Consider the following 12,301-nt stretch of genomic DNA (forward strand, 5'->3'; position numbering starts at 1 on the left):
ACTCTATGGTCTGTTGTCAGGACTGATATGAACCCAGAGTTACATTCATTACTGTACACATAATGAATAACAATGTGCATCAAATAATAAAACAAGTGTTTCTTATTGGACAAGTTTAGGCAGTCCCTCAATGTTTCAGTCCATTTTCTTCCGTTTGGTACCTAGTTTAAACAACCCAGGTCTGTGTATGGGCGACTGACTGACTGTGTGTTTGGTGCGCAGTTGTAAAGGTTATTTATGTCCGTAGCATTCCTTCAGACATCCCTCTTGGGTTTGATGTTGGCTAAACAGGAGCAGCCTGCAGGAGAGAAAGAGGGGCGGAGGCAGGGAGAGGTGTGATTGGGGTAGAAGGTGTGTGTTTATCATAGTAAACGTACAGAGACGTTCACCTAGCGCCATGAATCTGAACTAACCTTTGAACTCTAACCCTACTGCTAAAACCTATCTACAGTATCTAGGATCTGAGAGATCAAAGAGTGCTGGACATAGGAACCTCACAGCTCTACACACTAGACCTCTGTCTGTAGAACATGGTGGAATAGATTATCTCTCTCACACACACACACACACACACACACACACACACACACACACACACACACACACACACACACACACACACACACACACACACACACACACACACACACACACACACACACACACACACACACACACACACACACACACACACATACAATCTCTCAGTCTCTTTGTCATATGCTTTCACTCACCCCCCCCCCCTCTCTCTCATTCTTTCAGTAACTCTCTCTCATTCTTTCAGTAACTCTCATTCTTTCAGTAACTCTCTCTCATTCTTTCAGTAACTCTCTCTCTCTCGTTCTTTCAGTAACTCTCTCTCTCTCTCTCTCTCTCTCTCTCTCTCTCATTCTTTTAGTAACTCTCTCTCCATCTCTCATTCTTTCAGTAACTCTCTCTCATTCTTTCAGTAACTCTCTCGTTCTTTCAGTAACTCTCTCTCCCTCTCTCTCTCTCTCTCTCTCTCTCTCTCTCTCTCTCTCTCTCTCATTCTTTTAGTAACTCTCTCTCCATCTCTCATTCTTTCAGTAACTCTCTCTCATTCTTTCAGTAACTCTCTCTCATTCTTTCAGTAACTCTCTCGTTCTTTCAGTAACTCTCTCTCTCTCTCTCTCTCTCTCTCTCTCATTCTTTCAGTAACTCTCTCTCTCTCATTCTTTCAGTAACTTTCTTGTTCTTTCAGTAACTCTCTCTCTCTCTCATTATTTTAGTAACTCTCTCTCTATCCATCTCTCTCATTCTTTCAGTAACTCTCTCTCTCATTCTTTCAGTAACTCTTGTTCTTTTAGTAACTCTCTCTCTCTCTCTCTCTCTCTCATTCTTTCAGTAACTCTCTCTCTCTCATTCTTTCAGTAACTCTCTCTCTCTCATTCTTTCAGTAACTCTCTCTCATTCTTTCAGTAACTCTCCCATTCTTTCAGTAACTCTCTCTCTCTCTCTCTCTCTCTCTCTCTCTCTCTCTCATTGTTTCAGTAACTCTCTCTCTCTCCATCTCTCTTGTTTTTTCAGTAACTCTCATTCTTTCAGTAACTCTCTCTCTCATTGTTTCAGTAACTCTCTCTCTCATTGTTTCAGTAACTCTCTCTCATTGTTTCAGAAACTCTCTCTCATTCTTTCAGTAACTCTCATTCTTTCAGTAACTCTCATTTTTTCAGTAACTCTCATTCTTTCAGTAACTCTCATTTTTTCAGTAACTCTCATTCTTTCATTAACTCTCTCTCTTTCAGTAACTCTCTCTCTCTCATTCTTTCAGTAACTCTCTCTCTCTCATTCTTTCAGTAACTCTCTATCTCTCATTGTTTCAGTAACTCTCTCTCTCATTATTTCAGTAACTCTCTCTCATTCTTTCAGTAACTCTCATTCTTTCAGTAACTCTTTCAGTAACTCCCTCTCTCTCATTCTTTCAGTAACTCTCTCTCTCATTGTTTCAGTAACTCTCTCTCTCATTGTTTCAGTAACTCTCTCTGTCATTCTTTCAGTAACTCTCTCTCTCATTCTTTCAGTAACTCTCAGTAACTCTCATTCTTTCAGTAACTCTCAGTAACTCTCATTCTTTCAGTAACTCTCTCTCTCTCTCATTCTTTCAGTAACTCTCTCTCTCTCTCATTCTTTCAGTAACTCTCTCTCTCTCATTGTTTCAGTAACTCTCTCTCTCATTCTTTCAGTAACTCTCTCTCATTCTTTCAGTAACTCTCATTGTTTCAGTAACTCTCTCTCATTGTTTCAGTAACTCTCATTGTTTCAGTAACTCTTTCAGTAACTCTCTCTCTCTCTCATACATAGAGCAGAGCCAACTCTCTGCAGTTCTGACAGACTTTGGAACGTAACATATACACATGCGCTCCAGATCCCTCACACGTCAGCATGTACCTGAGACACACACACCTTGCAAGCCAGTTCCTCCCTTGCCTGCAGGTATCTAAAACACACTTACGCAAACACACACCTGTAGGGCATGGGATTGTAAATGAGTCAGGTTGGCAGATCTTGGCGTGCCTGTCGGGCGTGGCACAGGTGTTTAACTCACATTTCACACACACCCTGGATGCAGGAAACACTTCCAGGGAACACACACCTTAACTGACTTGCCTAGTTAAATAAAGGTTAAATAAATAAAATATTGAAAAAAGCACACCCCCAGCAGGACAGACAGTAATTTCTGCAATACTGATCTACTGAGTCAGGCAGCTAAGAAGTGTAGCCTCTGGAAACACCATAGGGCAGCAGGTAGCCTAGCGGTTAGTGCATTGGACCAGGAAACGAAGGTGGCTGGTGTGTGTGTGTGTGTGTGTGTGTGTGTGTGTGTGTGTGTGTGTGTGTGTGTGTGTGTGTGTCTGTGTCAGCTGTGGGGCAGAGAGTTTGGCAGCTAATCATGACCCATATGGAGATCTATAGCCTCCTGAGACCCAGCAGCAACAACATTTAACATTACAGTAAATGGGGACAGTAGGTAAACAACATAGTTGGCGGCCTCCCGAGTGGTGCAGCAGTCTAAGGCACTGCATCGCCGTGCTTGAGGTGTCACTACAAACCCGGGTTCGATCCCAGGCTGTGTCATGACCGGGAGTCCCATAAGGGGGGCCCAATTGGCCCAGCATTGTCCGGGTTAGGAGAGGGTTTGTCCAAGGGGGCTTTACTTGGCTCATTGCACTCTAGCGACTCCTTGTGGTGGGCCGGGCACCAGCAGGCTGACTTCGGTCATCAGTTGATCAGTGTTTCCTCCGACACATTGGTGCGGCTAGCTTCCGGGTTAAGCGGGCGGGTCACGGTTTGGCGGGTCATGCTTCGGAGGACACATGACTGAACCTTCGCCTCTCCCGAGCCTGTTGGGCAGTTGCAGCGATGAGACAAAATTGTTATTGTATTGCAATTGGATATCACAAAATTGGGGACAAAATACACAAAAATTAAATAAAACATAGTTGGCCGCATCCTGATGTCCACTACAGAGGACATGTATTAACAAGCTCTTATTTAATGTACCAATATATTACACTGCTCTGAAAACTCAACAAACTGTTCCTGAGGTACTTACTTATTAGAAACTGTTTCAATATCAAACTCACAAAAAATATTACACAATTACACACACTTATAACATTAGCTAATTCCTACTAATTGTGATGGTAGCCATTCTGAAGAACCATAAAGAAAAAATTATCAAGGTGATATCATTGAAAATCCCAGAATGTCCTCTCAAAGGTATAACAGGACCAACACAGTGGTATCAAATCAAATCAAAGTTTATTTGTCACGTGCGCCGAATACAACAGTGAAATGCTACTTACAGGCTCTAACCAATAATGGCAACAAAAAAAATAGGGGAACAATAGGTAAGTAAAGAAATAAAAAACAACAGTAAAAAGACTGTGAAAAATAACAGTAGCGAGGCTACATAGAGACACCAGTTAGTTGGGCTGATTGAGGTGTTTATGGAGATTGAAATACGGACCAAAAACGAATGTTCATTAGAGCGGACAAAAATAAATTGCTGGGTCTCAGGAGGATACAGGATCATATTTAGAGTTTCTCACATCCACCAGGAGATCACACAGTTGACATTATTTAATCATCAGGACATTCAAAAACACTCTTTATTAACACCCTATGGTTGGAACACAATTGTTTATAATTTCTGGGGTCTATGGCTCTGAGACACGTACAGCAACACTGCCATCTACTGTGTGTGTTTGTATGTCTGTGTGTCTGTGTGTCTGTGTGTGTGTGTGTGTGTGTGTGTGTGTGTGTGTGTGTGTGTGTGTGTGTGTGTGTGTGTGTGTGTGTGTGTGTACTTGTGGTTAGATGAAGTTCAACTTCCATATATGATAACTGTATAAACTGATGTCATTTTTTCTACATGAGAACTCATTGAGGGAATCCCCTGTAAGCCAGAGTATGAAACCATGTTTTTGTCTCTACCGCCTGAATGTTCACAGGGCTGATGACCACTTGCCTCAAATAAAGACAGTCTAAAACTGGAGCAAATTGTGTGATTGAGTTCGTTCAGTCCAGTTCAGTTCAGAACTAAGAATGCTCCTCATTACAGAAAGTTACAGACCTGACTTATAACATTCCAGGCCTAGTTAAAAGGGGAGAATCTATTCTAAAGGCAAATTCATTCCAATGACGCTTTGTTCATTCCAATGACGCTATGTCTGCTTTGTCCATAAGTCATGGATAACATTATGGTATTGAATGGGTCTGCGGAGCAGGCAGCTGATCCTAAGTGAATAGTTAACAGCCTAGTCATTCCTACTGGGCTAACTGAAGGAGCAGGGTTAAATTAGGCACAAGATTAATGTTACCACTACTTTTATTTCTCCCTCTCACACACACACACACACACACACACACACACACACACACACACACACACACACACACTGTGAGTCTTTTACTGGGCTAAAAGAAGTGGTCTTTCACATCAAGCTAGGTGATTTGGGTTAAGTTTAGAATAAGGGTTAAGGGTAGGCTTATCTAAAATACTACAGCTGTCCCCAGCCATCCTCCCCGACCAACCTGTCTAATTTAATTTCTGTCTAAAGTAACTAGACCATTAGTAAGTACTGTATCATATGTCTTGGAGGTGCTCAGAAATACTTAAGCATGGTATGTATGGCTCTGAGGCCAGGCTGCCTTAGCCTACCTTATGTGACCCAAATGACAACGGCAAGCTCTGTATCTACAGGTTCACTTTACTCTACTTTGAGGAGTGAAGAAACACAGCATATGGTGCACAGGAAGGGACAAAAAGAACAATATGATGTTGAGTACCGCCATAAATAAAGTACCCTGATCTGTGGCTAAGTGAAACTCCCAAAGGCCCATTTGTATCCAGAGCTAGTAGAATTAAGCAATACGTCCCAAGCGTTTGTTTTATATGGTCAAAATACCACGGCTAAGGGCTGTTCTTAAGCACAAAGCAACGTTTGTGATATCACCATTATCACAAACCCCCGAGGTGCCTTATTGCTATTATAAACTGGTTACCAACGTAATTAGAGCAGATTTTGTCAAACCCGCGGTATTCGGTCTGATATACCATGGCTGTCAGCCAATCATCATTCAGGGCTCGAACCCCCCATTTTGTACATCTCTGTAGAGCAGAGGAATATGTCGTTTTGGAATCAGGTAACTTTTTAGTTGTGAAGGTAGACTTCACCAAATGACATTGCCATGACGTTGGCTTCCGAGTGGCGCAGCAGTCTAAGGCACTGCATCTCAGTGCTAGAGGCATTAGAGGCCCTGGTTCGATTCCAGGCTGTATCACAACCGGCTGTGATTGGGAGTCCCATAGTGCAGCGCACAATTGGCCCAGCGTCGTCCGGGTTAGGGTTTGGCTGAGGTAGGCGGTCATTGTAAATAAAATAAAAAATAAGCAGCAGCCCAGGATATATTATGTTGAGTGAGATGCAAGACTTCCCTCTCACAAAATCACACATAGTATCTGCACATGAGCACAGGTTCGCTTCACGCTGTTTACAGCGTGGTAGCCAGGGCACCAATCTGAAGGCGAATGAAACGCACACTTCTTATAGCGAGGTGCTGCCTAGCGGACTAGAACACCTGGACAAGGAAAGGAGAGCCACACACTATAGGAGCTCAGATTCAATAACCAAATAACCAACTTTTCGACAGACAAGCTGTCTTCATCAGGGCACCAAAACAGCAGACAAGTTGAGCCTCCCACTTCAAAGCCCTTAGTTGTTGCGGAAATTGACCCACTATTCTGTTTACTTTCTGCATCTACGTCATATCGCTGAGTCTACCTTTAAGTCATGAACTGCAGTAAGATTGGAGGAGCTCGCGGACAGGCACAAACCTGCAAAAGGCAGTGAAAACCCACCAATAATGAACCGGTAAGACAAACATGCCAGTCTGAAACTTGAACTACATTTAGACAACTAAATTAGAGTGAACTCATTCAAATATTTCCTGACTAAAAGTAAGAATGAGGTTGAGACAAGAAACTTTTGCAAAGAACCTGCGAGCCTGTGAAGTAGACTGCAGTAGCAGTAACCTGGTAAACATTTGGTTCCACAGCTGGAATGGAAAACAAAAGAAAACAAATCTAAATATATTTTTGACATTTCTTTTTAAAGTGAGGATACTTACATGATCTTATCCACCGGAGCTAACTGTCGGTGCATGGCGAGAGAGAAGCCGAAAAGACTCCCGGGCTCTCCATTCTTTATCAGGACGTTTTCTGTGTCCAGGTTGAAAGATGATATTTGCGTCCATTCCAGGAGAAAGAGAAGCGATAGAGATGAGAGGAATTGTATCCATCTATCCCCCATGGCAGCAAGGAGAGTTTATTTCTGTGTGATTGAAAATGAACACTGTTATGTCTCCCGATGACTCCACCAGTTAATCTGTGGTAGAACTCACGCTCCAGTTAAGTGATGTCTGAATGTAGCATGCTTGCTCACTCTGGGTTTTGGGTAGGATGTTGCCCACTGGAAGCTTGTGCCGCGCCCCTCCTACCCCCCCACTCTCCCTCTACCTCTCTGTCCTTCCTCTGTTCTCTTACCTCAGGTGTTGTCAGTGCTTCATTTGTAACTAGGGAGGTGACCTAGGGGGCTCAGAAGTAAAAGAACACAATCGCTAATTTTTTCCACCTTTATAATAGAGCATTGTATGCATATCATCACATTTCATAGTGGCATAGAGTAGAGTAAAAGTTGCTACACATGGGGAAATGTTTTTGTAGTAAGGGTTTGGGAAAAATGTAACCTTTTATAAAGGTATTTCATGCAATTCTACATCATTTAACATGACTTTTTTTGTTACCGTACACATGATCGAAATGACAGGCTACTTTGACACTGACAAACTATGATCACTAACAATAGCCAGGATAAATCCGTTTCGGTGATTTCTGTTAAATCATCTAAATCAATCAATCACAGTACGTTTTTGGACTCATTCAGCAGTTTTGACCTGATTAAGTACAATAGCATTGTTAATTACTGTTAACTTAATTTCTATTCCTAAAACTTGAAAATCAAACTTGAAACTTGACAATGATGGTGTCGCTACTTCCTGTTGACAAGATACACTGATAAATAGCCCAATGTCAAAACACAGTTTTAAAGTGTTCAAATCAATAACCCATATGCAGAAACAGTTTGTGATATATGTCACGACTTCTACCGAAGTCGATGCCTCTCCTTGTCTGGGCGGTGCTCGTCGATCGACATCACCGGTCTTCTAGCCATCATTGATCTATGTTTCATTTTCCATTGGTTTTGTCTGGTCTTCTTACACACCTGGTTACAATCTCATTCATTACATGTTGTGTATTTAACCCTCTGTTTCCCCTCATGTCCTTGTCAGAGATTGTTTATTGTTATGCTCGTGATTTATGGCTTGGTGTGCGACGGGTTCTTGTACCCACATTTATTTTATTATGGACTTTGGTTTTGGAGTTTGTGTTTTAAGTTATTAAACTATTCCATTATACCAGGTTTGATCCTCCGGGCGCTTGACTTCCCTGCCACCTACATACACGACGTGACAATATATTTAAAACCTAAACATAGAATTCATTATCGACACATACATATATTTTTTTTTACTGAGCATCTTATAAATGGCACACGCACCAAAACCCTGTTTTGTCCAGTTATTAGGGGGGATACGCACTGTTGAAACTACAACAACAAAAAAACACATGGAAACTGGATATAGTTTCACATCACTGGTTAGAGGACAACCTGCAGAACACAGTCAGCTACATTCTGGAATGTTTCATTTTGATACGGGGGTCACCAAAACAAAAAGAGAAAGGCAACACTGTTTTGTCAATCACTCATATCAATTATCATGTTGACATCAATTGCGCAAGAGGGGGGAGATCAGGTTGCACTTAAACAGGTAATCAAATGGCTATCCGGACTATTTGCATTGTGTGCCCCCCCAACCCCTCTTTTTACGCTGCTGCTACTCTGTTTATCATATATGCATAGTCACTTTAACTATACATTCATGTACATACTACCTCAATTGGGCCGACCAACCAGTGCTCCCGCACATTGGCTAACGGGCCGACCAACCAGTGCTCCCGCACATTGGCTAACTGGGCTATCTGCGCTGTGTCCCACCCGCCAACCCCTCTTTTACGCTACTGCTACTCTATGTTCATCATATATGCATAGTCACTTTAACCATATCTACATGTACATACTACCTCAATCAGCCTGACTAACCGATGTCTGTATGTAGCCTCGCTACTGTATATAGCCTGTCTTTTTACTGTTTTATTTCTTTACCTACCTATTGTTCACCTAATACTTTTTTGCACTATTGGTTAGAGCCTGTAAGTAAGTGATAGTTTGACTTTCAAATCCATGTATTGGTGTGTGGCCAGCAACTTTTATAGAGAGTCCGGTGTTTTGCCGAAAACTCCCCCCTGACAGAATTCCCCCCCGCCCCCTTCGCGTACACACTCAATTCTTCATTGCTGTGACTTGCTTGCTAGTTGAGATTTCTGATCGCGTTAGGCAGTGTTTCATTAGATTTTTTTTTATTTTCATTTTGGTAGCTCATGTTGACCAGTAGTGTGTGCCACAGAAATTATTTGACTTTAGCCACAGAATTAAGGAAATTAGAAGGGGGGAGTTCGTCAAATACTTCACAAATGGTGAAGTTAAATCTGGTTAACAGGAGGGCCCACCAGGCCAGCCTGGAGTTGAGGCGATTGGCTGTACGGAGATATTCCAGGTTTTATGGTCGGTCTGCTGTAGTTCTGCTCCTTCCAGCCAGTGCCTCCACTCATCTGCTCCTTCCAGCCAGTGCCTCCACTTCACCGCCAGAAGTTCTCGGTTTACGGACATAGTAGTTCCTTTCAGCAAGGTTGAGACGATGGGGCAAGAAGGCTCAGGGATGAAGCTTCTGGTCCTGGGAAGATCGCTGGGACAGGATGGCACCCACTCCAACATCTGAAGCATCCACTTCCACCACCAATTGATGCGAAGGGTCCGGATGGATGAGCATGGGTGCTGTTGTGAACCGATGCTTCAGGTCCATAAAGGCTTTGTCGACAGCTGGAGACCATTCAAACAATACATTGGGAGAGGTGAGTGCCGAGAGGGGGGCCGCCAGGGTGCTGTAGTCCTGAATGAAATGGCGGTAGAAGTTTGTAAAACTAAGAAATCGTTGCAACTGCACCCTGGACATTGGTTGAGGCCAATCCGCCACTGCTTTCACCTTTCCAGGATCCATCTAAACATTGCCCTCTGCAATGACATATCCCAGAAAGGTGATAGAAGAGCGGTGGAACTCACACTTCTCGGCTTTCACGGAGAGTTGGTTCTCTAAGGATGCACTGAAGGACCTGCCTGACATGAAGAACATGTTCTTGTGAAGGTTGGGGAAAAAACAGGATGTCATCAAGGTACACAAACACAAACCGGTTTAGCATGTCCCGAAGCACATCATTGACCAAAGCCTGGAAAACAGCGCGGGCATTGGTGGGTCCAAATAGCATGACCTGGTACTCATAATGTCCACTGGCTGTGTTGAAGGCTGTCTTCCACTCATCCCCCTCGTGTATCCAAACCAGGTGGTAGGCATTTCGAAGTTCCAACTTAGAAAATATGGTGGCCCCCTGGAGAGGTTCAAATGCCGAGGAGAGGAGAGTTAGGGAGTAACGATTCTTGACAGTAATGTCATTAAGTCCCCGGTAGTCAATGCACGGACGCGGGGTCTTGTCCTTCTCCACAAAGAAAAACCCTGCACCGGCAGGAGATGCAGACTGACGGACGGCCCCAGTGGCCAGAGACTCCTCTATGTACTCCTCCATAGCTTTGGTCTCTGGTCCAGACAGAGGAATCAAAATCAACCCCAAGGTGGTGTAGTGCCTGGGAGAAGATCGATGGCACAATCATAAGGACGGTGCATGGGAAGGGAAGTAGCACGTACCTTACTGAACACTCCCAGGAGGTCATGGTATTCTGTGGGGAAAGCAGAGACATCCACAGTCTTGCTTACATCCTGAGGAAGATGACTTGAGGAAGGCTGCGCTGCTTGAAGGCAGTGGGAATGGCAAAATGGGCTCCAACCCAGGATGGAGATTGTGGTCCAGTCAATCACAGGATTGTGCTTTTGGAGCCAGGAAAATCCCAAAACAACAACATGGGGAGATGTAATGAGGAGGAACTGAATTGTCTCACTGTGGTTAACCAGAAACTAGTAACAGGACTATGGGTGACCTCACCTATAGAGCGGCCATCTAGTGCCCTAGCATTCATGGGCACAGAGAGAGGCTGAGTGGGAATACCAAGCTCCGAAGCTATCGGGGCATCCATAAGGTTTTCATCAGCCCTAGATCACTCGGAGAGCACCAGACCAGACCTCCTCTCACTCCTACGTTCCCTTAGGCATCCATCAATTTTATTGGTTAAAGCGATAAGGGAGTCCAGGTCCACCGGCAGTTCCCGAGCAACTAGCTCATCTTTAACCTGATGACGGGTTAGGGTTCCCTTTTGGGAACGACCCCTCCCACATTCAGCTGGAACGTGGCGCATGGAACGCAAAAATATTCTTAGAAATATTTAACCTCCACACATTAACAAGTCCAATTCCTCAAATGAAAGATAAACACCTTGTTCGTCTACCCAGCATGTCAGATTTTTTAAATGTTTTACGGCGAAAACACACCACATATTTATATTAGACCACCACCGAAACGAAGACAAGAGGCAGCCATTTTGTCACAGAAATTTTTAATTATAAAAGCAGGATTAAAAAATAAATCATTCACTAACCTTTTGAAAATCTTCATCAGATGACAGTAATAGGACATGTTACACAGTACATTTTTTTTTCTCAATAATATGCCATTTATATCCATAAATGTCCATTTACATTGAATTCATAATACTCAAAAATGTCCGCAGAAAATATAGGTAGCGCCACAAGATAACGTAAATTGACATCATAAACTTTGACTAAATATACATGTTCTACATATAGTTAGAAAGATACACTGCTTCTTAATGCAATCGCTTTGTTACATTTCTTTTTAACGTTACAGAAATCGCTTACTATTCAATATTCTGAGACGGCGCTCAGATATAAGCAATATTTCTCCGCTATGTTGGAGTCAACAGAAACACACAATTTCAGCATAAATATTCCCTTACCTTTGATGGTCTTCGTTCAGAATGTACTGGAAGGGTTCATACTTACCCAAAACATTGTTTGGTTTCAAGTCTTGTGTCTTTGTATTAGCATCTGCTAACAATATCAGCTGAAATGCACCCAAAATGTCCTCTGGTCCGGAAAAGTTGCGCATCAAAACTTCAAAATTACATATTATATGTCGACTAAACAGGTCAAACTAATTGCAGAATCAAGCTTTAGGATGTTCTAAACGTACAAAACAATTTTCAATTCAACCGGTCATTGTTAGTTCTCCTCCGGAGTGCTGGAACAAAGGAATGGATGGGACCAATTCGCGCCCTAACGCACAGGTATTTTCTCGCGGCACTCACTCAATTCACTCCCATAGGGCCAAAACTTGCGGGATTTGAACGATTAAACGCTCTACTGAATGAGGACATCTAGTGGAAGACATAGAAAGTGTCCCCAGATACATAGCTGGTTGGGAAGGGTGGGGGCGATCACGTCAAAGTTGCCCCAACTTTCATGACCACAAAACTAGTTTAGAAGAATGCCTGCCCTGTGAGTTCTGCTATACTTACAGACATAATTCCAACGGTTTTAGAAGCTTTAGAGTGTTTTCTATCCAATAATAATT

The 12,301-nt window shown here is 43.0% G+C and overlaps 1 protein-coding gene across 1 annotated transcript in view; it reads right to left on the reverse strand.

The window, feature by feature from the left end:
* LOC110530660 (integrin alpha-6) overlaps positions 1–6,993 on the reverse strand; it is a 32,070-nt gene extending 25,077 nt beyond the window's left edge. The window contains exon 1 of the mRNA XM_036986299.1: positions 6,655–6,993. Within this exon, the coding sequence (XP_036842194.1) occupies positions 6,655–6,836 (182 nt within the window). The 5' untranslated portion in view covers positions 6,837–6,993. The remainder of the gene's footprint in view (positions 1–6,654) is intronic.
* Positions 6,994–12,301: the final 5,308 nt, after the last annotated feature.

The sequence above is a fragment of the Oncorhynchus mykiss genome, chromosome 8, assembly GCF_013265735.2.
Source record: "Oncorhynchus mykiss isolate Arlee chromosome 8, USDA_OmykA_1.1, whole genome shotgun sequence".
In the NCBI taxonomy this organism is placed as follows: domain Eukaryota; kingdom Metazoa; phylum Chordata; class Actinopteri; order Salmoniformes; family Salmonidae; genus Oncorhynchus; species Oncorhynchus mykiss.